The 24,051-nt window shown below is 55.1% G+C and overlaps 1 protein-coding gene across 1 annotated transcript in view; it reads left to right on the top strand.

The window, feature by feature from the left end:
• The window catches only part of GALNT14 (polypeptide N-acetylgalactosaminyltransferase 14), a 108,915-nt gene that overhangs the window by 15,791 nt on the left and 69,073 nt on the right, over positions 1–24,051 (top strand). The window contains exon 2 of the mRNA XM_054171279.1: positions 22,688–22,857. Coding sequence (XP_054027254.1) covers positions 22,688–22,857 — 170 coding nt within the window. The remainder of the gene's footprint in view (positions 1–22,687; positions 22,858–24,051) is intronic.

Raw genomic sequence — 24,051 nt, 5'->3', positions numbered from 1 at the left:
AAAGCCCATAGATGGAAGGCAACACACTTCCATGGAAACCTTTCTGTTTTGCTGGACACAGGCAGCCAAGGGCTTCATGACCTGTTCAAGGCCAGGGTGGATGAGGCCTTGAGCAACCTGGGCTGGTGGGAGGTGTCCCTGCTGGGCTGGAACTAGGTGGTCTTCAGGGTCCTTTCCAACCTAAGCCATTCTATGCATCTGCAATAATTGTATTTGCACAGCTCTTGGATAAAAAAGGATGCACATCCCCCAGCCCTGCAGAGGTGATACATGAAGGATTTGGGTTAGGACTAGAATATGATGAGAAGATGAAGCCACCAAATAGCCTGAAATAAGCTGAGACTTCAGGTCTGCAGTCTTAGGAAGTGTCAGGTGTTGGTGCAAAATCAGCCTTTGCAAAGGCTTCTCACTTTGCCTGGTTTGGTGACATTCCCAGGGACACCTCACACTGCAGCAGGTTGCTCACAGCCACAACCAGCCTGGCTGCAAACACCTCCAGGCATGAGGCTTCCACCACCTCCCTGGGCAACCTGTGCCAGTCTCTCACCACCCTCATGGGGAAGAGTGAGACTCCAGGTGTGGTCTCAGCAGAGTGGAGTAGAGAGGGAACATGTTGGTGCTTGAGCTCAGTGGCTGCTGGGAGGTAAGTGTGGTCAGTCCTCCCCAACAGGCATAAGTGAAGTTGTGTGACACAGGATGGCTTTGCTCTTGGTGCTTGTATGCATCCTCCAGAGATCAGGCACTGCTGCTGGCCAAGTGCTGGCACTGGATGCATCCCAGAAGTGCAGAACACCTCTGCTTGCCCTTTAAGCAAACCCTTGTACAACTGCTGTTTAACCAGGCTGTGCTTGGACTGCAGGTCCAGAGCTGGGGCAGAAGCTGGTGTAGAGCCTGTTGCTGTAACTGGGCCAGCAGATGCAGGTCCAGCACAGGGGGTTTGTCCTGTCCTGTAGCTGGGAATGAGCTCATTAAACAAAAGTGTGCACCTTCTAATCTCAGTGATGCCTGCACAGGTGGGCACCTGTATTTGAGAGAAAAGCTTATTCTGCTTCAATTAATTTAGTGTCAACAGAAGCTGAATAATTCAAGGTGTGAATAAAAGGCCAGGTAGTTATTTCCCTTCCCTCTGGTGCAGAGGCTGCTCTGAGATAACCTGGGGGGGTGGGAGCACCTAGCAATCACAGAATTGTCAGGGCTGGAAGGGACCTCAAGGCTCAGCCAGTTCCAACCCCCTGCCATGGCCAGGGACACCTCACACTACAGCAGGTTGCTCACAGCCACATCCAGCCTGGCTGCAAACACCTCCAGGCAGGAGGCTTCTACCACCTCCCTGGGCAACCTGTGCCAGGCTCTCACCACCCTCATGGGCAACAACTTCTTCCTAAGGTCAAATCTTAATCTCCCCATTTCTAGTTTTGCTCCATCCCCCCCAGTCCTATCTCTCCCTGACACCCTCAAAAGTCCCTCCCCAGCTTTCTTGGAGCCCCCTGCAGATCCTGGAAGGCCACAATGAGGTCTCCTGGGAGCCTTCCCCTCTCCAGCCTGCACAACCCCAACTCCCTCAGTCTGTCCTCACAGCAGAGCAGCTCCAGCCCTCTGCTCATCCTTGTGGCCCTGCTCTGGACACCTTCCAGCACCTCCAGATCTTTGCTGGAACAGAGGCTCCAGAACTGGCCACAGAGCCCCAGCTGTGGTCTCAGCAGAGCAGAGCAGAGGGGAAGAATCCCCTCCCTGGCCTGCTGGCTCTGCTTCTCTTGGTGCAGCCCAGGATTGCCTTTCTGGACTGCAAGTGCAAGACATCAAAACCTCTGGCAAATTCCTCTCCTGCACCTGTGTCTGAGGCACTGGGAAAGGATTATCAGGGGAGGAAAAGAAATCCTGAGCTTGGCATGAGCATAGCTGTGCCTCAGAGCTAAAGAAGGATCATCCTTTTCAGGTCAGGCTTCAGTCCCTTCTCAAAGGAATATGATCCCAAGGCTTCTACACTTCAAAAGCTTGGAGTCATTTATTGGGTGAACATCCCTCTGAAAAGTTCCCTGTGACTGTGATGTAGAAAGGGCCAGTGACCTGCTGCAGCTGCTGTGCCTGTGACATGCAGCCACTGCTGGCCCACAGACCTGAAGCACTTTCTGGAAATAGGGGAGGGGGAGAAAAAAATGTAAGAATTGCTCTGCTTTATCTCTTGGATACAGTGATGATTGCTAGCTGTGCCTGCAGCCAGGGAGAGCAGCTTGAGCCTCGAGCTTGCATTCAGAGAGAGAGATGCTGGCTTCAGCCACACAGCTGAGGGGTTGACTTGAGGATCTTGAAGGTCTCTTCCAACCTGGTTAATTCTGTATTCTGCTGCTGCCCAAACTCCTGCTCATTCCAGGAGATCTGCAGGGGAAGAATTAATTGGTCTCAGTTGATATGTACCTGTAGAAACTCAAAATTGTTTGCCTACAGGATGGAGCAGGCAGGTTTCACCTGGGCTAACACTCACATTGGGCAGGGACTGGCTGGAGAGCAGCCCTGAAGAAAAGGATTCCGGGGTGCTGGGGATGAGAAGCTCAACAGGAGCCAGCAGTGAGCACTTGCAGCCCAGAGAGCAAATCTGCCCATCCTGGGCTGCAGCAAGTGAAGCAGAGCCAGCAGGTCAGGGAGGGGATTCTCCCCCTCTGCTCCACTCTGCTGAGATCACAGCTGGAGCTCTGGGTCCAGTTCTGGAGCCTCTGTGCCAGGCAGGATCTGGAGGTGCTGGAAGGTGCCCAGAGAAGGGCCACAAGGAGGAGCAGAGGGCTGGAGCTGCTCTGCTGTGAGGACAGACTGAGGGAGTTGGGGTTGTGCAGGCTGGAGAGGAGAAGGCTCTGAGGAGACCTCATTGTGGCCTTCCAGGATCTGCAGGGGGCTCCAAGAAAGCTGGGGAGGGACTTTTGAGGGTGTCAGGGAGGGATAGGACTGGGGGGGATGGAGCACAACTAGAAGTGGGGAGATTGAGATTGGATGTGAGGAAGAAGTTGTTCCCCATGAGGGTGGTGAGAGCCTGGCACAGGTTGCCCAGGGGGGTGGTGGAAGCCTCTTCCCTGGAGGTGTTTAATGCCAGGATGGCTGTGAGTAATCTGAGGTGTCCCTGCCCACAGCAGGGGGGTTGGAACTGGATGATCTTTGAGGTCCCTTCCAGCCCTGACATTTCCATGATTCAAAGCTCTCATCACTCCTCCCTTTCACTGTGCTGGAGAGCAGTAACAGGATGATAATTTAATATTGCTAACACAGCCCTTGCTGGGTTGATTGTGTGCTTCTTATTGAGGCAGCAAATAAGCTGTAACATGGATCCAAGCTAGAGGAGGGGAGATTGAAACTGGAGATGAGGAAGAAATTCTTTCCAGTGAGGGTGGTGAGAGCCTGGCACAGGCTGCCCAGGGAAGTGGTGGAAGCCTCCTGCCTGGAGGTGTTTGCAGCCAGGCTGGATGTGGTTGTGAGCAGCCTGCTGTAGTGTGAGGTGTCCCTGCCCATGCAGGGGGTTGGGACTGGCTGAGCCGTGAGGTCCCTTCCAGCCCTGACAGTTCTATGGTTCTATGCTTGCCTGCTTTTGCAGGACCTCGAATTCCCTACGGGGCCAGCCCTGACTGAAGGAGGCTTTAAAGCCACTGGGTTTGGCAGGCACCTGAGGCACACAGCTTTTGCTGCACGGGACTGGGTTTGCAGAGGGTTAGTGGGGATCCTGCCCTCGCTGTTCTGTAAGTGGTGCTGATTTGGGATGCTGCGAGGAGCGCAGCGGCGTTTTGACAGCCCAGCAGCGCGGCTCAGTGCCTTCCCCGCTGCCGCCTGCCTGCGCTCCTCGCAAGGAGCTCCAGCCTGCTGTCAGGGGCTGTTAAATGCCCTTAATGTGCCCGCTGCTGGAGCCAGCGCTGCTCCTCCTCAGGCTCTGCTGTCTGCTGTTGTTTGAACAGCACCACGCCGAGCGGCAAACCGCCCGTGCCGCGCTCAGCAGCCTGTGCAGCCCCTCCGGCCAGGGCATGCCGAGGCAGTGGTGATGCCTCCTGTTTGCCCACCTCCTTTGCTCCAGCTCTTTAAGCAATGACTTTGGGATTTTTTCCAAAGCAAAGAGAACACAAAGGGAAAGGTTCCAGAGCTGTGCAATGAGCCAGGGAAACAGATTCTTCCAGAGAGGTCGAGAGAACACAGGGCACAGGAGCTGTCTGCTCCTCAGTATCAGTCCAGGCTGGGGGATGGGGAGATGGAGAGGCAGCTCTGCAGGAAGGGACTTGGTGGGGGAGAAGCTGTGCATGAGGCAGCAATGGCACTGGCAGCCCAGAAGGCCAATGGCAGCCAAAAGCAGTGTGGCCAGAGATGGAGAGAAAGGATTCTGCCCCTCTGCTGTGGTGAGACCTCACCTGGAGTGCTGTGTCCAGCTTTGCCCCCCAAAATTAAGAGGGACATGGAGCTGCTGGAGCAGGTCCAGAGGAAGGTTACAAGGATGATCAGAGGGCTGGAGCACCTCTGCTGTGGAGACAGGCTGAAAGAATTGGGGCTGTTCAGCCTGGAGAAGAGAAGGCCCTGGGGAGACCTTAGAGCTACATTTCAGTATCTGAAGGGGAGCTACAGGCAGGCTGGGGAGAGACTGTTTAGGAGGGCTTGGGGTGGTGATGTGTGGAGGCTTATGGAGCAGAAGCCAGGAGCTGCTTACTATGAAGGAGCTGCAGCCTACCCCTGGGTGCTGGGGGCAAACTGCTCCTTAGGTGGTTCTCTGTGGATCAGTTTGGTGTTTGGGGAGTGTTTGTTTCCTACCATGCCTGGGTTTCCTTGGCTGCTTCCCTGTCAAAGCTTCATCCCTTGCATGCAGCCTCAGCCTCTGCAGTGGCCCCTTCAGCCTGTCAGGTATTTTAGGGAAAAGAGCCAAAAGCAGTTTCCTGGTGCCCTTGCTTCTCTGGTTTGGCTGCTTTCAGTCCCCCAAGGCTATGTCCTTTCTCCCCTGGCTGCTTCCCAGCTCATCCACAGGTATCACGAGTGGATGGCTTGGCTCAGAGTCATCCCAGTGCTGCTCATTTGACTCAGGAGGCCATGAAGCCTTGCATTTAGCTTGTGGGGCTGGGGGCTGTGGAAGGCCCACGTGGAGCTGGGAGAGGGATGCTAAGCCAAACATCTGTGTCTCTGGGGAGATCATAGAAGCACAGAATGGTCCAGGCCAGAAGGGACCTCCAGAGGTGATCCAGTCCAACTTCCCTGCACTCAGCAGGCACATCCCCAATGGGATCAGGCTGCCCAGGGCCTCGCTGAGCCTCACCTTGAATATCTCCAGGGAAGGAGCCTCAACCACCTCCCTGGGCAAGCTGTTGCAGTGTTCCACCACCCTCCCAGTGAAGAGCTTCTTCCTGACCTCCAATCTGAATCTGCTCTGCTGTGGCCGGAAGCTTTCCCAAGGCTGATTCCTGGAGGCAGCGCGGTGGCCTCAGCATCCCTCTCCTCTGCACCGGCGCTGCCAGGGGGAAGGCTGGCACCTGCCCAGCACAGCTCACTGCCCTGGCTTGCTTCCATGGGGTCTGGGTGAGAAGAGCCCTGACAGGGTGGCCATTAAGAAGCCTGTTGGGTAGTGGCTGCCCTGTCAGTTTCACTTAGGGAGAGCAGGGCAGCAGGGACGCCTGGCTGGGCACCAGCAGCAGCCTGGGCTTGGGCTTCCCTCAGCCTCCATTGATTGTTGTTTGTTGGAGCATTTCACACTGTTCATTAGGAGAAGGAGAGAGAGAGAGAGAAATGCTCCCAGAAATGCTCCTGCTGCAGCAGGTTTCTCCCCTGCCTGGTTAGGGAGAGGAGAAAAAGAAGAGATGGAGTTTGGGTCAAATCTATCTGGATGTTAGGAAGGTCTTTGTCATGAGGGTGGTGGAACACTGGAACAGGTTGCCCATGGAGGCCCTGTCCTTGGAGACACTCAAGGAGAGGCTTGATGGGGCTCTGAGCAGCCGGGTCTGGTTGAGGGTGTCCTTCCTTACTGTAGGGGAGGTGGGCTGGGAGTCTTAGAATGGCTCAGGGTGGAAGGGACCTCAGGGATCATCTGCTCCAACCTCCTCCCCATGAGCAGGGACACCTCTCAACTAGACTCAGCTGCTCAAGGCCTCATCCAGCCTGGCCTGAAACACCCCCAGGGAGGAGGCATCCACAGCCTATTCCAAAGTCTCCCCACCCTCATACTGAAGAGCTTCTTCCTCAGCTCCAGTCTAACCCTGCTCTGCCTCAGCTTCAAATCCTTCTTGCTCTCTCTGTAGACACCCTGATGAAAAGCCTTCTGCAGCCTTCCTGTGGGGTCTCTTCAGGTATTTGAAGGCAGCTTCTAAGGTCCCCCCAGAGAGGGAGTCCTCACATTCATGGAGCTGCTGAAATTAAGAGGTGCTGGTTTCATGATAGCTCCCAAAGGTCCCTTCCAGTGCCATGCATTCAATGATTCTCTGCTCCTAGGGGATTCAGCCTCTAACCTCCTGCCTTCCAGGAGCGACTGGCAGGACATCCGTCCACCTGCTCTGCCATCAGCCCATCCTTGCAGGCTTGCCACAATGAGGGAAGAGTGAAGAAAGTCTTGCTGGTGGTGCTCTTGGTTTGTGAGGTGATTTTCTGCCCTGTCCTTCCCTCTTGTCCTGCCAGATTCCCGTGGCCAGGTCTCTGTGCCTGGTGCTCTTGATGTTTTCATGCAGCTCATGCTGGATCCAGGCAGTAAATCAGCTTGGCAGTGCTGTGGAGATGAATGATGGCTGTGATGTGAACTGAGGGGAAGCAGATAAAAACAAACAAAAAACCACCAAAAACCCCAGCCCAGGGGAAAAAAGTACTAAAAAAGCTGGGAATCAACCAGCATGGCCAGCAAGAGATGGGCTGTGGAGGGGGATACCGACCTCACCCAGAGCCCCACTGCAATGTGGTGCCATCCCTGACTGCAGGTGCTGCCATGGGACCTGTTGGGGTAGGAAGAGGGGGTGGCCATGTGTGTAGAGCTGCCCTGGCACCCCACCTGCCCTGCCTCTTGCTCACCAACAGAGCAGCTAATGGATGGTGGAGATAAGGAAGAAAGTCAGGATCCATGGCATGGGCCTGATGAGAGGGCACCAAACCATAGAGGGGTGGAAGGGACCTCTAGAGATCATAGTACCCGATCTCCTGCCAGGGCAGCATCACCCAGGGCAGGTCACACAGGAACACATCCAGGTGCGTCTGGAAAGTCTCCAGAGGAGGCTCCACAGCCTCTCTGGGCAGCCTGCTCCAGGGCTCCAGCACCCTCACCTTTCTCCTCACGTTGAGGTGGCACCTCCTGTGTTCCAGCTTGCCCCTGATGTTCCTTGTCCTGTCATTGGGCACCCCCAAAAAGAGCCTGGCACCTTGCTCTTGACAGCCACCCCTCAGATACTTGCAGGCACTGCTCAGATCCCCCTCAGCTTTCTCTTATCAAGATTACACAGCCCCAGGCCTCTGTCTTTCTCCACAGGAGAGATGTTCAAGTCCCCCAGTCATCCTCACAGCTCTCTGTGGGACTCTCTCCAGCAGATGCCTGTCTCTCATGAGTGGAGCTGACCCACAAAGCAGCTTGCAGTCTTGCTGTCTACAGCTGTAGGGATGGTCTGAGCTGAGCTGCTGCTGTTCCAATGTCTCTGCAGCTCTTAAGGTTGCAACCTCTCCATTAGCTGCCTGCCTTAGCTAGGTTTCTTTTCTTTCCCTTCTGATTTTCAAGTTCTTTCCTGCTAGTGAGAAGCTGAAAGGCTGAAGTCTGGAGTGGTTTTTAGGGCCCTGGGCTGTGCTTTGGGGATGGAGCAGGGTATTGGAAGCATCTCCACTGGTGGGGAATTATCCACCCTGAGCTGAAAAGAGTCCCCCAGCAGCTTGTGGGGCACAACCCAGGTGTGGGGTGGCAGTGATTGACAGCCTCTGTCCCCTGGAGACAAGCTGCTGAGAGCAATGCTCTTGCTGTGGATGGAGATTTTGAGCCATGGGAGGATTTGATGGGGGTGGGGGGAGATGCTTTGGGAAATCAGCTGTTTAGCTAAGTGTAGTTACAGCCCCCCAAAGGAACTAAAACTTGCAGGAAACAAATCTGTCCTGTGGTCAGGCACTGGCACAGGCTGCCCAGGGAGGTGGTGGAGTCCCCATCCCTGCAGGTGTTCAAGGAACCTGTGGCCATGGCGCTTGGGGCCAGGGTTTAATGGCCATGGTGGTGCTGGGTCTGTGGTTGGAACTAGAGGGCTTCTTTAACCAGAACAGTTCTCTGAGTCTATTTTCTAAGCTGTCACAGCAGATGACAGTTCAGGAGCACATCCACTCCTTGAGCATGCTGCTGATTTGGCAGCATCTTGCTGGCACGAGTCCTGGGTTGGAAGAGATTAAGGGTGGATGATGGGCAGTGACCTGCAGGGTGGGAGAGAGGGATTTCACTGCTAGACCCTCCTCCTGCTGTCAGGCTGCTTCAGGCTCAAGCACATGATGGTTAGTACCAGGGGTCTGGAGCACAGCCCTGTGAGGAGAGGCTGAGGGAGCTGGGGTTGCTTAGCCTGGAGAAGAGGAGGCTCAGGGGAGACCTTCTTGCTCTCTCCACCTCCCTGAAGGGAGGTTGTAGCCAGGTGGGGGTTGGTCTCTTCTCCCAGGCACCCAGCACCAGAACAAGAGGACACAGTCTCAAGCTGTGCCAGGGGAAGTTTAGGCTGGAGGTGAGGAGAAAGTTCTTCCCAGAGAGAGCAACTGGCCACTGGGATGTGCTGGCCAGGGAGGTGGTGGAGTCCCCATCCCTGGAGGTGTTTCAGAAAAGCCTGGATGTGGCACTCACTGCCAAGGTCTGGTTGATTAGTTAGGGTTGGGTGATCAGTTGGACTTGATGATCTTGGAGGTCTCTTCCAGCCTGGTTGGTTGATTCTGTGATTTGACAGCTGTGTGGCCATCCTCAGGCACAGCTTTTATAAGAGGAGGGAGGAGAGATGGCTAAAAGAGAGTGTTAGGATTCAGGATGGTCTCTCCCTGGCCAAAGCCTGGGGAAAAGCCTCACTCCTGAGGCAGCTGTGTGTAGCCAGCCAGTGAGGGGAGGTTTCCATCTTCCTGGCAGTGTTGGAGGCAAGGTGTCTGGTTGGGCAGCTCAGGAATGATTTGTTGTCTGAGGCTGGCCACGGAGGAAGTACAATTGCTGTTGCAGCCCCATGCCCTTGAAAGTGAAATGTGAGGAAGGAGAGATGAAGAAAAGCCTCTGTGGCTGAAGGAGGAGGTGAGAGAGAGCAAGAGGGAATTCAATGCTGTGAGCCTGGCTGTCAGCCAGGATCTTCTGCCCTGTGCCTCGGGGTCTGTCATGACCAGGAGCACTTAGGAGCGACGATTCCTACAGCAGAGCTGCATCTTCCAGGAGATGCTGAGCTGCCACAGGCAAGATGAATTGTTGCAGATGTACAGAGGGCTTGGATGCTTCATCCCAGCTGATGTTCAGGCTAGTTGTAAGCCCTGTGGAGAGCATAGAGGATCTGCTGATGTGCTGGTGGCTTTCTGCCTCTGGGCTTTTCCTGGAGGGAGTCCCCTGACACCCTCCAATGTCCCTCCCCAGCTTTCTTGTAGCCCCCTGCAGATCCTGGAAGGCCACAATTAGGTCTCCTCAGAGCCTTCTTTTCTCCAGACTGCACAACCCCAATTCCCTCAGTCTGTCCTCATAGCAGAGCAGTTCCATCCCTCTGCCCATCCTCGTGGCCCTGCTCTGGACACCTTCCAGCACCTCCAGAGCCTTCCTGGCACAGAGGCTCCAGAACTGGACCCAGAGCTCCAGCTGTGGTCTCAGCAGAGTGGAGCAGAGGGGCAGAATCACCTCCCTGACCTGCTGGCTGTGCTTCTCTGATGCAGCCCAGGATGGGATTGGCTTTTTGGGCTGCAAGTGCACATTTGATAACTCCTTCCTCACTTCCATCCTTGGTTTCCCTGCTCTGAGATTGCATCAGGAGCATGGTGTGGCCAGCTTGCTCTCAGAGGTGAGAGTTGCTCTTTCAGGAGCCCCTGGGGTGAGGCACTTTCTTTTGAAGTGGACAAAACCACACCTTGCATCTAATGAAGGCTTAGAAAACTTGTTCCTGCAATCTTTATGCCAGCATAGAGATGCTCCTAAAAGAGCCCTCCTGTGAATGGGGGAGGGAGGAAGCCATTCATTTCAGTGTCTCTGCATTCAGGGATTGATTTTTACAGACTCCTATTAGTCTTGCAGCTAGTAAATGGCACAAAGGCTCTATTGCAAACCAGACAGTCTGGAGGTGGAGGGGTGGCCATCAAATACCATCCTACCTGTTGCTGCTCAGCTCTCCTTCCTCCTTGTTTCTGAGCACAGCCCAGGAATGCCAAGTGGATCTCTTTCCCCAGCTCTTTAGCCTGGAGAAGAGGAGGCTCAGGGGAGACCTCATTGCTCTCTACAACTACCTGAAAGGAGGTTGTAGCCAGGTGGGCAAACTTCTTGCTTCAGTCTGAATATAGGATCATAGAATTGTCAGTGCTGGAAGGGACCTCAAGGCTCAGCCAGCTCTGCCATGGGCAGAGACACCTCACACTGCAGCAGGTTGCTCACAGCCACCTCCAGCCTGGCTGCAAACACCTCCAGACAGGAGGCTTCCACCACCTTCCTGGGCAGCCTGTGCCAGACTCTCACCACCCTCCTGGGGAACAACTTCTTCCTCACAGCCAATCTCAATCTCCCCACTTCTAGTTCTGCTCCATCCCCCCCAGTCCTATCCCTCCCTGACACCCTCAAAAGTCCCTCCCCAGCTTTCTTGGAGCCCCCTTCATATACTGGAAGACCAAAATTCAGTCTCCTGGGAGCCTTCTCCAGACTGAACCACCTCAACTCTCAGCCTGTCCTCATAGCAGAGGATTCCAGCCCTCTGATCACCCTCATGGCTCTTCTCTGGCCAGGTGCCTGGGGTCCAAGATGAAGAGGGGCATGGCACAGTGAGCAGGGAACTCTGCTCAGGCATGGGCTTGTCAGTCTCCTGCTTGAGGAAAGTGAATCTGTGGTGCCTTACTGGACCATGTAGAAAAAACCCAACCACAATAACAGGAATGATGCACAGATATTTCTGTTCTCCTATATATAGGCTTGCTGTAGCTGAGAGGGAGCAGTTGTTGCCAAGATCAGTGCTGTAGCCTCAGATGCTGTGTGTTATTTAGGGAACTGATGCTGCTGGTTGTCAGCTTCCTGATCACAGGCACAGATATGTCTTAAAGTCATTTCTCCTCTTTCCTTCCCTGTGGGCTTGTGCAGGTCACCTCTGCACCCTGAGGCTGTCACTCCACAAGCAGAAAAGGACTTTTTTATTGGGGGGGTGGAGGGAGTGGAAGAAAGGAGGAAAATGTTATTAGAATCACAGAATTGTCAGGGCTGGAAGGGATCTCAAGGATCATCCACTCCCAACCCCCTGCCATGGGCAGGGACACCTCACACTGCAGCAGGTTGCTCACAGTCACCTCCAGCCTGGCTGCAAACACCTCCAGGCAGGAGGCTTCCACCACCTCCCTGGGCAACCTGTGCCAGGCTCTCACCACCCTCATGGGGAACAACTTCTTCCTCACATCCAATCTCAATCTCCCCACTTCTACTTTTGCTCCATCCCCCCCAGTTCTATCCCTCCCTGACACTCGGAAATGCCCCAGGAGAGCTTGGCTCTGAGTGTATCCTCTGCTTGGCTCTTGCCCTCCTGCTCACCTCCTTCACCTGCTGCATCTTGCAGGCTGTGGAAGGGAGAGAGCTGTTGTGGTGGTCAGAGATGCCACCCCAGGGCCCTGTGGCTCCCCAGCCCTGACAGGCACCTCCCAGCACAGCCCTGCCAGGAGGTTTTCCTGCTTTAATACTGGGGGAGTGGTTTGGGAGATGGAGGAGCACAGGGCTGTGTTAACGCCTGGGCAGCCTCAGGCTTCCCCACCACTCTGGGCAAGGAGCTCCCTGGCTCTGCTGGGGCCCCAGGGGAGTCTTGGTAAGCCAGGCCAGTGCTGAGCTCTGCAGTGGGGCAGGTGCTCTGAGCTTGCCCCGCTGCTCTGTGTCATTCAGGATGTGGTGGAGCAATGTTTAGGATGGGTTAGTGCCAGGGCACCTTTAAATTGAAGGGCTTGGCTCCTGGCAATTACAGGAGCTGTCTGGAAGGTCTGTAGCCTAAATTTCAGCCTGTCCCAAGAGGTTAGACTCTAGCCAAAGCTGGGATTATATTGATTTATTCATTTCAAGTTTGGATTGTGACATACCTAAAGAGCTGGGTAGAACTGGTAGCCTGGAGCAGAGGAGGCTGAGGGGAGAGCTTCTTGCTCTCTACAGCTCCATGAAGGGAGGCTGTAGCCAGGTGGGGGTTGGCCCCTTCTCCCAGGCACCCAGCACCAGCACCAGAGGACACAGTCTCAAGCTGTGCCGGGGGAGGTTTAGGCTGGAGGGGAAGAGAAAGTTCTTCCCAGCAAGAGAAATTGGCCACTGGGATGTGCTGCCCAGGGAGGTGGTGGAGTCCCCATCCCTGGAGGTGTTCAACAAAGGCTTGGATGTGGCACTTGGAGCCAGGGTTTGGTTGTCAGGAGGTGTGGGGGATTAGGTCACAGGTTGGACTTGTTGATCTCTGAGGTCTTTTCCAAGCTGCTTGATTCTGTGATTCTAACTGTTCCCATGCACCACAGCTCTGGGTTTGCCCAGTGTCTGGGCTGTAACAGCTTTATAGCTCATGCCCAGTGTATTGGCATCCCATGGAGACTTCCTGGGCTGCTGCAGGCAGCAGCAGTCTGGAGCCCTCAATAGAGGAGGGACATGGAGCTGATGGATTGGGTCCAGAGGAGGACCATGAACACGATCCAGGGGGTTGGAACAACCCTGCTACAAGGACAGGCTGAGGGAGCTGGGGGTGTTCAGCCTGGAGAAGAGAAGGCTCTGGGGACACCTAATAGCTGCCTGCCAGTACTGAAAGGGGCTCCAGGAAGGATGGAGAGAGACTGTTTGCAAAGGGTTGTGGTGATAGGACCAGGGGCAATGGCTTCAAACTAGAGCAGAGCAGATTGAGAGTGGATGTTAGGAACAGGGCTGTGGAACACTGGAACAGGTTGCCCAGGGAGGTGGCTGAGGCCCCATCCCTGGTGATACTCAAGGTGAGGCTCGACAGGGCTCTGGGCAACCTGATCTGGCTGAGGATGTCCCTGCTGACTGCAGAGGGGCTTGGACTGGATGAGTTTTGGAGGCCCCTTCCAACCCAGAGCACTCTGTGATCCTCTCCCTGCACTTCAGCTGCCCCATGAGCGTGAGGAGCAGTGATGGAGAGCCCTGGGTGAAGCTGTGCTGTGCCCTGGGGGCAGTGGCTAAGGGCAGCTCCCTTGCAGCAGCTGTGGGAGAAGCCTGTCCCAGGAGCATGGCCAAAGCTGCCTGGCCGCCTGCTTCCCGCGCTCTGGGCAAGGGCTGACAGCAGCTCGGTAGCTGCCAGGGGGAGGCTCTTCAGGGCAGGGCTGAAGCCCCACTCCTCTTGCCCTGTCATTCTTTCACTGAGGGTCTGTATTTAATGTCCTTGCTCTTCATGACTCAGCAGTGCATTCTTTTCCTGTTGGGAATATCTTTCCTCCCCTGCCCCTCAAATCTTTGTCTGTGGTGGCGGAGGGAAGGTTTTCAAGTGAGCCTCTCAGAGCCTGCCCAGAGAGGTCCTCATCTTTCTTCTGCCTTCTCCTCTGCCTGAGCTGGAGAGCTTGGTTGCTTGCTTCCCACTGCCCACCTGGGTTTGGGGTTCTTTTCCCCTTGCTGCTTCCAACACAGTGAAAAGGTTAAGTGCTCTAAATGCACATTGGGAAGGGAGGGAGGGGATAAAGAGCTTTAATTTCACAGACCCACAGAACATGAGGGGTTGGAAGGGATCCCCAGAGATCATCCAGTCCACCCCCCCTGCCAGAGCAGCAGCACCTACAGCAGGCTACAGAGGAACAGATCCAGGTGGGTTTGAGATGTCTCCAGAGACTCCACAAGCTCTCTGGGCAGCCTCTTCCAGTGTTTTGGGCACTGTCACAGTGGAAAGGTTTCTTTTGTTCCCTCCTTTGTGTTCACCTCTTTTTTGTCTCAGGCAGTAAGGGGCTGGTGGACTTAGCCTGGTGCTGAGCATTCCCATTTGGCATCTCTGGTGCTGGGCAGGGGGTGAGGGATGAGAGCAAGTGAGCCTGCTGGAGCTCAGCTGTGGAGCTGGAAGCAGCAGAAGCTCTGTCAAAGCCTCCTGGGGTTGCTTCCCATGTCAGCATGGAAGAGCATCTTGACCCCAGTGCTCTTCAGCAGCCTGCACTTGCACTTGAGAATGCTGAGGCATTGCTGCTGGTCTTTTTGCACTCACACTGAAGCAGTGAGACAGAGGACAGGACTGTTGAGCAGCCTCTCCTGGCTGGCTTGTGCTTGGCTTTTCCCATGCTGCTGGTGGACTGAGTGATGCTCAGGCAGCACAGCTGGCTGGGGCATGCTGGGCAGGTTGGTTGCACTGCCAATGAATAACAGAATGTTAGGGGCTGGAAGGGACCTCAAGGATCATCCAGTCCCAACCTTTTGCCATGGGCAGGGACACCTCACACTGCAGCAGATTGCTCACAGCCACCTCCAGCCTGGCAGCAAACACCTCCAGGCAGGAGGCTTCCACCACCTCCCTGGGCAACCTGTGCCAGGCTCTCACCACCCTCATGGGGAACAACTTCTTCCTCACATCCAATCCCAATCTCCCCACTTCTAGTTTTGCTCCATCCCCCCCAGTCCTATACATCCCTGACACCCTCAGCAGTCCCTCCCCGGCTTCCTTGTGGTGTTTTGCTTTGCTGTGCTTGGGAGTGGGCATTGTTTGTTTAGGTACTTATGGCTTCTAGAGACATGCAGAAATATTGACCAGATGCTGCCAGTGTGTTAGGGAGAAGGGGGCGGAGGGAAGGGAAGGCTGTGCTGTGTCTCTGGGCTGTGGCTTGGCAATGCTTTTGCAGCCAGCATCCTCCTGGCTGTGAGAGCTCCAGTGCTGGGTCCCTGGGTGGTGACAGGAGCTGAGGCCTCCAAAGCACAGATGCTGTGTGCTCCAGGTCCAGTCACACCTTTGATGGTTTGGTTTGTTTCCTTTCTCCCCCCACTGCCCCTCCCTTCTGTTTCCCTTTGGCATCTCTAAGCTCCCTGGCAAGCTGGAGGGGGTGATGGTGTTCTGCATCCCCACGCTGCTTTGCCTCCTCTCTCTGGGAAGGATAAAGCTGTCCCATAGAGGAAGCAGGGAGCTTTTCACAGAGCCACAGGAACATTCAGCTTGGAAAAGAGCCTCAGGACCACCCAGTCCAGCCCAGAGCCCTACTCTGCAAGGCTCTCCCCTGAACCAGAGCCCCAAGCACCACATCCAAAGCACCTTTAAGCACATCCAGGCTTGGGGACTCCACCACCTCCCTGGATGTGAGTGAAGGTGGTTTGGATGTGGTGCTTGGGGATATGGTTTAGGGTGACCCTTGTAGAGTAGGGCTGTGGGCTGGACTTGGTGGTCCTGAGGGTCTTTTCCAGCCTCAATGTTGATTCTGTGGTTCTGACCCACAGCCCTTCCTCCACAGACTTCTCTCTGTTCCAGCTCCCCACACCTTGCTGTGGTGCAGTTCCCACTAGCCAGGGCTGAGGGTTTTTATTGCTGCTACTGAGCTGAGATAGGAGAAGGCTGGGCTGACACACAGGCTCTGAATCATGCTGCTGTATCTCTGGTGCTGTCAGTCATGGTGCTTTCCAGGCCTGAGATCTCAGAAATGCATCCAGCAGCAGGTACCTGAGGATCAAAGGTTTAGATCAGTTCTTGCTGTCACAAATGTTCTGTATCTAATTCCTCCTTGAGCAGAGCTGGGGGAAGGATGGGCTGGCAGCTGGGGAGTACCTGCAATGCACCCTGGAGCACAGCTGCTTTAACCTGAGCTGCTTCTCCTTCTGCTTGCATCTTTAGGACCAGCTCCAGGTCATAGAACTTAGAATTAGAATTAACCAGATGGGAAGAGATCTTTGAGATCATCGAGTCCAACCTATCACCCAACACCATCTAATCAACTAAACCATGGCACCAAGCACCCCATCCAGGCTCTTCCTAAACACCTCCAGTGATGGTGATTCCACCACCTCCCTTTTGATGGTGATTGACCATCACAGAACCACAGAGCTGTCAGGGCTGGAAGGGACCTCAAGGCTCAGCCAGCTCCAACCCCCTGCCACGGGCAGGGACACCTCACACTACAGCAGGTTGCTCACAGCCACATCCAGCCTGGCTGCAAACACCTCCAGGCAGGAGGCTTCCACCACCTCCCTGGGCAACCTGTGCCAGGCTCTCACCAGTGTCTCCAGAGGTCAATTCCAACCCCTGTGATTCTGAGAGTGTTGTGTGCAGGTACCAGAGCAAGGGGAAGGGGAGCTTCACAGCCCTTAAATAAAGAAACTGGAGCTAAAATCCTCGTGGAGCAGAGCTGTGATTGAGGGCAGGTGGGAGCTGGGGCCTCTGTGTTTTGTGATGCATGGTTGGTGTCAGCACAAAGCTGGGGAAGGCAGCAGTAAGGTGGTGAAGCACTTTAAGCAAGTCCTTGAGGTGTTGGAACAGGGATTTCTGTGAGCTCTTCTGAAATACCTGGAGCCACTTCAGTTTGTCCTTAAAGGCTTGGGGGCTGTGCAGTTTGGGGCAGGAGGAGGGATGATAGAAAGGAGGTGTGGGATGTGACCCTTCCAGGATCTGTGCTGGTTTGCTGCTGAGGGATACCTGATGCACTGCAGAATGTGCTGCAAGATGGGGCTGGGGCCTCTGCTCCAGACACCCACAGCAAAGAGTGTGGTCGTGGTGCTCTGTTTGTCTTCCTCCTCTGTCTTGAGGATGAGGCCTTCAGGATGCAAAGCACTGTGTGCATGGGGTGAAGCCAAGCTGCTGGCATCTGGCACACTGTGTCCATTTCTGGAGCCCCTATTACAGGAAGGATCTGGAGGTGCTGGAAGGTGTCCAGAGAAGGGCCATGAGGATGAGCAGAGGGCTGGAGCTGCTCTGCTGTGAGGACAGATTGAGGGAGTTGGGGCTGTTCAGTCTGGAGAGGAGAAGGCTCCCAGGAGACCTCATTGTGGCCTTCCAGTGCCTGCAGAGGGCTCCAAGAAAGCTGGGGAGGGACTTTTGAGGGTGTCAGGGAGGGATGGAGTAAAACTAGAAATGGGTAGATTCAGATTGGATGTGAGGAAGAAGTTGTTCCCCATGAGGGTGGTGAGAGCCTGGCACAGGTTGCCCAGGGAGGTGATGGAAGCCTCCTGCCTGGAGGTGTTTGCAGCCAGGCTGGAGGTGGCTGTGAGCAACCTGCTGTGGTGTGAGGTGTCCCTGCCCATGGCAGGGGGTTGGGACTGGCTGATCCTTGGGGTCCCTTCCAACCCTGACACTTCTGTTATCAGGAGACCTACACCAAAGCACAGTGGAAGAATCTTTTACCTCGATGCTCCACCTGGGCTGCTTAGGGAGATGGAGAAGAGGATGGAAGCAGTGTGATGCTGCCCTGCTTCTTTCTCACCTGGGGCTGCTGACCCTCTTAGTGTAGGCACTGATGCCTGGGGCCAAGGAGGGCTGAACTCTGTCCTGTTTGAAGTGTCTAATCCTTTCAGCCGGCATTAGTGCCTCAGCCGGGAGCAGCTCTATAATTGAACCTCCTGCTTCGTAAATCTCATTTGTGTAATGCCTCGCTGCAGTTCCTCCCGAAGGAGCTCCCGCAGGGCTCCTGGGGCGTGCTGGACAGCACTCACACAGGCTCCAATCATCTCCAGCCACGGCAGGCAGAGTGCTGACCGAGGGTGGCTGGGCAGCAGCGTGCTGCACGGCATCTGACTGTCTGGAGTGCTCACTTGGAGGGGATGAGAGTCACCCCGGGAAGCTTTTGCTAGGCTAATGTGTTTCTTTATTATTATTTGTCCTCTTTCTTTCTTAATGCCTGAGTCCCAGGGAAGGCAGGAGCGAGCCTCAGCTGTGAGTGCTGGGTCAGGGATTACTTTGGAATGAGATTTTCCAGGGAGAGCTGGGCGTGGGGAGGGCCACGGTACAGAGGCTGCTGCCAGACCTCTTTGGGGTCACCACTGATACAGATACAGAATACAGAATCAACCAGGCTGGAAAAGACCTTGGAGATCATCCAGTGCAACCTGTCACCCAACACCATCTGATCAACTCAACCATGGCTCCAAGTGCCACATCCAAGCCTTTCTTGAACACCTCCAGGGATGGGGATTCCAACACCTCCCTGGGCAGCACATCCCCATGGCCAATCTCTCTTGCTGGGAAGAACTTTCTCCTCCCCTCCAGCCTAAACCTCCCCTGGCACAGCTTGAGACTGTGTCCTCTTGTTCTGGTGCTGGGTGCCTGGGAGAAGAGACCAACCCCCACCTGGCTACAACCTCCCTTCAGGGAGTTGTAGAGAGCAAGAAGGTCTCCCCTGAGCCTCCTCTTCTGCAGGCTAAGCAACCCCAGCTCCCTCAGCCTCTCCTTGTAGGGCACCTGCACAGCAAAACCTCTTCACCTGGGCAAAGCTTGGGGCTGCTCAGCAAACACCAAGAGCTCTGTTTTCAGAGTTGACTTAGGCTGGCAGTCAGGAGGAAGTTCTTTACCATAAGGGTGGTGGAACCCTGGAACAGGTTGCCCAGGGAAGTGGCTGTGGCTCCATCCTTGGAGATATTCAAGGTGAGGCTGGAGAGGGCTGTGAGCAGCCTGGTCTAATGCAGGGTGTCCCTGCTCTCTGCAGGAGAGTTGGCCTACATGACTTTGAGAGGTCTCCTCCAAACCAAACCATTCCATGGTTCTGCTGGCTATCAGGCTTGGGTTCGCTGTCTTCTGAAGGGGTGCCTCCGGTGCCAGCTGCAGGCAGTGCTCAGCAGCCCCGGAGGGAAACTGGCTTTGGGCTTTGGCAAAGGCTCAAGCGCTCTCCTTTAGAAGTGTCACGAGAGACAGGGAGCCAATCAGTCCACGTCTGACTCCTGCCACCCACTCCTTCTCTTCCTGGGCACCAGCGCAGGGCCTGCCCATGCCCGATCCCCCCGGCCCTGCTTGGCCCGGGCTTCTCACTGGAAATGCCCTGCCCCTGCCCAGCCACCTCACTGTGCCAAGGTCCCGGCTCAGTGCCCAGCCTGCTCCGTCCTCCCGTGCTGGGGCGGCGCAGGGGCTGCCTGTGGGTGCAGGCGGGAGGGGGCAGAGCGTCGCCGGAGCCGCCCCGGGTCGCTCCTTGCTCCTGCCGCTGCGGCGCTCCCTGCTGCGCCGTAAGCACACGATGATTATGCCATTAAAATGTCATCTGGCCAGAAATCCACATCAACGAGCATTAGCACTTGCCAGAAGATTGTGGGTTTTGCTGCTAATGACCCACTCTCCCTCTTCTTTTTGCTTTATTTCCCCTTTTTTTCCTTTTCCCTTTTTCTTTTTTCCCTTTTTTTCTGTTTTCTTATTTGTTTTTCCTTTTTACCCTCTATTTTTTTTCTTTTTTTCCTTTTCTGTTTTTTTTTCTTTTTCCTTCTTTTCCTTTTTCTTCCCCCCCCCTCCCTTCTGTTTTTAATATTATTGTTTCCCTTATTTTCCCTTTTATTTTGTTTCTGAGCCATGATTGAAGGGGCAGAAGATGAACAGGCTGCTAGAGCTGGGCCCAGGACAACCTCATGAGGTTCAATGGGGCCTCAATCACCTCCCTGGGCAACCTGTGCCAGGCTCTCACCACCCTCATGGGGAACAACTTCTTTCTCACAGCCAATCTCAATCTCCCCACTTCTAGTTGTGCTCCATCCCCCCCAGTCCTATCCCTCCCTGACACCCTCAAGAGTCCCTCCCCAGCTTTCTTGGAGCCCCCTGCAGATCCTGGAAGGCCACAATTAGGTCTCCTGGGAGCCTTCTCCTCTCCAGACTGAACAATCATGGTGCAGAACCTGTTCCTAACATCCAACCTAAATCTGCTCTTCTCCAGTTTTAAGCCATTGCCCTTTGTCCTGTGTGAGCTTCTCTCCACAGTGAGCTTTGTCTGTGTCTTTTTGCCTGGGGGGGACCCTCTGGCTGAACCCTCTGGGGCCCCCTCTCAATTTTGTGCTGGCAGGGGTTGCCCTTCCTTGCTCTGAGCAGTCAGCCACCCCTTGGATATCTTTTCTCCCCTCTCATTCTCTGGACTTGTTGAGCCTCTCCCATTCTGTTAAGCACTGGCTGTGTTTTCCATAATTAATCCCCATCATCAAACTGCAATGTTGAATGAGAAATTGCCTAATTCCAAGGGAAAAAATGAAAATTTATGACTAGTACATGAAAGAAAATGAATATGAAACCAGGGCAGATGAGCCCTGAAAAAGATAAATAGAAAGGCAAGTGGAGTATTGACTTGATCCCCTTTCCAGTGCAGGGTAATTTGGCTTCTGAAGTGAGTTAGATCATAATAAATTAAATCTGGATTCCTGCACATCAGTTATTAAGCTCCCCAGACAGGGCTCCTGGGTGAGGAAGAGCTGATAATACATAGTGGAAATACGACAATGAAGGCCTTACCTAGTAACCTGTGACTGATGTGCTGTCCCTGGGTGAGCAGAGGGATTGCTTCTTACTCTTTCATAGAATCACAGAATGTTAGGGGCTGGAAGGGACCTCAAGGATCAGCCAGTGCCAACCCCCCTGCCATGGGCAGGGACACCTCACACTGCAGCAGGTTGCTCACAGCCACCTCCAGCCTGGCTGCAAACACCTCCAGGCAGGAGGCTTCCACCACCTCTCTGGGCAACCTGTGCCAGGCTCTCACCACCCTCATGGGGAAGAACCAGGCGAGGAAAAATCCAGCCCTGTTCCTGCAGGCACCCCTGGGCTCTGTTGGCTTTTGGGGGCTGCTTGTGTCACTGGGACATCATGTGGCTGGAGATGTCCACCTTGGTCTTGCTACTGGTTCTGGACTGGACATTAGGAAGAAGTTTTCCCCAGCAAGAGTGGTCAGGCATTGGAATGTGCTGCCCAGGGAGGTGGTGGAGTCCCCAAGCCTGGGTGTGTTTAAAGGAGGTTTGGATGTGGTGCTTGGGGATATGGTTTAGGGGTGACCCTTGCAGAGTAGGGTTGTGGGCTGGACTTAGTGATCCGGAGGGTCTTTTCCAACCTGAATGATTCTGTGGTTCTCCCTCCCCCCTCTCCTCTGAACATGCCCTGCTGGGAGTGAGCAAAATCAATTATGGGATAACAAAAATCCCCTGTCTCAAAAGCTTCATCTTGCTCTATTAGCAGGCAAAATCGGCTCTGAGGTGGGGTGAACTGAGGAGGGGGGGGGGGGAGACAAAAAAAAGAAGAGAAGAAGAAGAAAAGATCAATGATGGGATGAGATCACAATTTCCTCCGGGCCGAGGTAGCCGCTGGCATCTCTCCATGCAGGCTGCGCTGCCCCAACGCCCAGATCCCATCGGCACCCTGCTGCTCAGGCCTCTCAAGCCCTCCGATGGCACCACGCTGCCAAAGGCGTGCTGGCACCCCTCTGGTGCCTGTTGGAGCTGCTGGGTTACCCCAAAATGCAGCTCCTCCATCCTTCCGTGGGCACATGCTTGCCCACTCCTTTCTCTGCAGTAGGGCTGGTTGGGATTTCGAGGTCTCTTCCAGCTGAGAGAGTTGGGGAAGCTCAGGCTGGAGGAGAGAAGGCTCCAGGGAGACCTTAGAGCAGCATTTCAGCATCCAAAGAGGACCTAGAGGAAGGCTGGGAGGGATTGTCTGGAATGGCTTGTAGCAGTAGGACAAAGAGGAATGGTTTGAAAGTAGAGGAGGGTAGGTTTAGTTTGGCCATCAGGAGGAGGCTCTGCACAGTGAGAGTGGTGAGATACTGGAACAGGGATGTGGTTGACATGAAGGCCAAACATGCTGTGGCCTTGAGCAGCCTGATCTAGGAGGTGTCCCTGCTGAGTACAGGGTGGGTTGGAGAAGAAGTCCTTTGAGGGTTCCTTCCAAGCCCATGCATTCTATGACTCTGTGGGTCTGTGAAGTCCTCGATGGGGGACCTGGCTGCAGCAAAGATGGAACACAATGCACTGGGAGGATTGCAGCCCCTTTCCCACACAATCCCATGGCTGGAGCTGGGCCTGGGACCAGAGTGGAAACATGGGACTGTGATTGTGCTGCTGCTCTCTGATGGCCCTTCCCTACCTGAAGGGTTGCAGGGGTGGTGGGATGTGGTGGAAAAAGACCGCTGGGTTTTGTCTGGAGAGAAATGAAGCTCCTAACAAGACCTCTATGCTTTTGTATGTCTGGAGGGTCTGCTGTTTGAGAGTGCGACCCACCAGAGACCTGAATTCCATAGGATCACAGAATGGTCTGGGTTGGAAGGGACCTCCAAAGGTCATCCAGCCCAACCCCCTCTGCAGCAGCAGGGACACCATCCACTGGATCAGGTTGTCCAGAGCCCCCTTGAGCCTCACTTTGAATGTCTCCATGGATGAGGCCCCAGCCACCTCCCTGGGTGTTCTAGTGTTCCACCACCCTCATAACAAACAGTTTGATCTCAAGCTGCTCATTTTAAGCTCAGACTGGCAGCCTTTCTTTGCCTTGCCAATTCAAGACCTCATAGAAACCCAGACCTTGAAGCTCCGACGAGGCTCCTTGTTAGGCTGCTCTTGCCACACTCAGTCCGTGCTGTGGAGCCCAACTGACCTCCAGGGGGGCTGGGGAGGACCTGCGGAGCGAGGCCAAACGTCCTCCGGTCTCTGTCGCTGCTAACAGGGCTGACTTTGTGTGCGCAGGGCTTGGAGCCGGCCTGGGAGGAGCTGTGGGACGAGTTTGAGGAGCGGCGGTACCTGAGCGCCCGGCGCTGGAGGGGCGGCGAGGACCCGTACCGGCTGCACGCCTTCAACCAGCGGGAGAGCGAGCGGACCCCCAGCGACCGCGCCCTGCGCGACACTCGACACCGCAGGTCGGCCTGCCCCGGGCTCCCTGGCCCTCCCCACCAGCTGCGCTGGCACGGAGGCACACCGACAGCGCTCGGGCTGGAGCAGAGCCTCACATCACCGAGGCCAACCGGCAGCCCTGCTCTGCAAGGCTCACCCCTGAGCCAGAGCCCCAAGCACCACATCCAGACCACCTTCACACACAGCCAGGCTTGGGGACTCCACCACCCCCCTGGGCAGCACATTCCAGTCCCTGACTTCTCTTGCTGGGAAAATGTTTCCTGATGTCCATCCTAAGCCTACCCAGTGGCAGCTTGAGGCTGTTCATTATGTGGGTGGATACTGTCACACAGAATCACAGAATCAAGCAGGCTGGAAAAGACCTCAGAGACCATCAAGTCCAACCTGTTACCTAACCCCTAACCCCTCCTGACGACAAAACCATGGCTCCAAGTGCCACATCCAAGCCTTTGTTGAACACTTCCAGGGACAGTGACTCCTCTACCTCCCTGGGCAGCACATCCCAGTGGCCAAATCCTCTTTCTGGGCAGAACTTCCTCCTCCCCTCCAGCCTAAACCTCCCCTGGCACAGCTTGAGACTGTGTCCTCTTGTTCTGGTGCTGGGTGCCAGGGAGAAGAGACCAACCCCCACCTGGCTACAACCTCCCTTCACGGAGTTGTAGAGAGCAAGAAGGTCTCCCCTGAGCCTCCTCTTCTGCAGGCTAAGCAACCCCAGCTCCCTCAGCCTCTTCTCACAGGGCTGTGCTCCAGACCTCTCACCTTCCTCTTCAGGGCTGTGGGTTTGGGATGCTAGGTGGGTCTGAGCCTGGGATTGTTCCTGCCTGAGTTGTGTTTTTAGGATTGAATCAAGTGCAATGTGCCCTGTGGCCAAGAATGCCAATGGGATCCTGGGGTGCATTAATAGGAGTGTGTCCAGCAGAGCCAGGGAGGTTCTCCACCCTCTCTACTCTGCCCTAATGAGACCTCACCTGGAATACTGCATCCAGCTCTGGGCTGCCCAGCTCAAGAGGGACAGGGATCTGCTGCAGAGAGTCCAACAGAGAGCTGCCAGGATGCTGAAGGGACTGCAGCACTGCCCTGTGAGGAGAGGCTGAGAGCCCTGGAGCTGCTTAGGCTGGAGAGGAGAAGGCAGTTTTCTTCCTTGTCCTTCTAGGACACAGTGTTTGCCTGGCCCCTGCCTGCACTCCCACACCCACAGC

This window comes from Dryobates pubescens, chromosome 2 (genome assembly GCF_014839835.1).
Source record: "Dryobates pubescens isolate bDryPub1 chromosome 2, bDryPub1.pri, whole genome shotgun sequence".
NCBI classification, from domain to species: Eukaryota; Metazoa; Chordata; class Aves; order Piciformes; family Picidae; genus Dryobates; species Dryobates pubescens.
The sequence above is the reverse complement of the archived record's forward strand: the minus strand, read 5'-3'. Positions and strand labels throughout refer to the sequence as shown.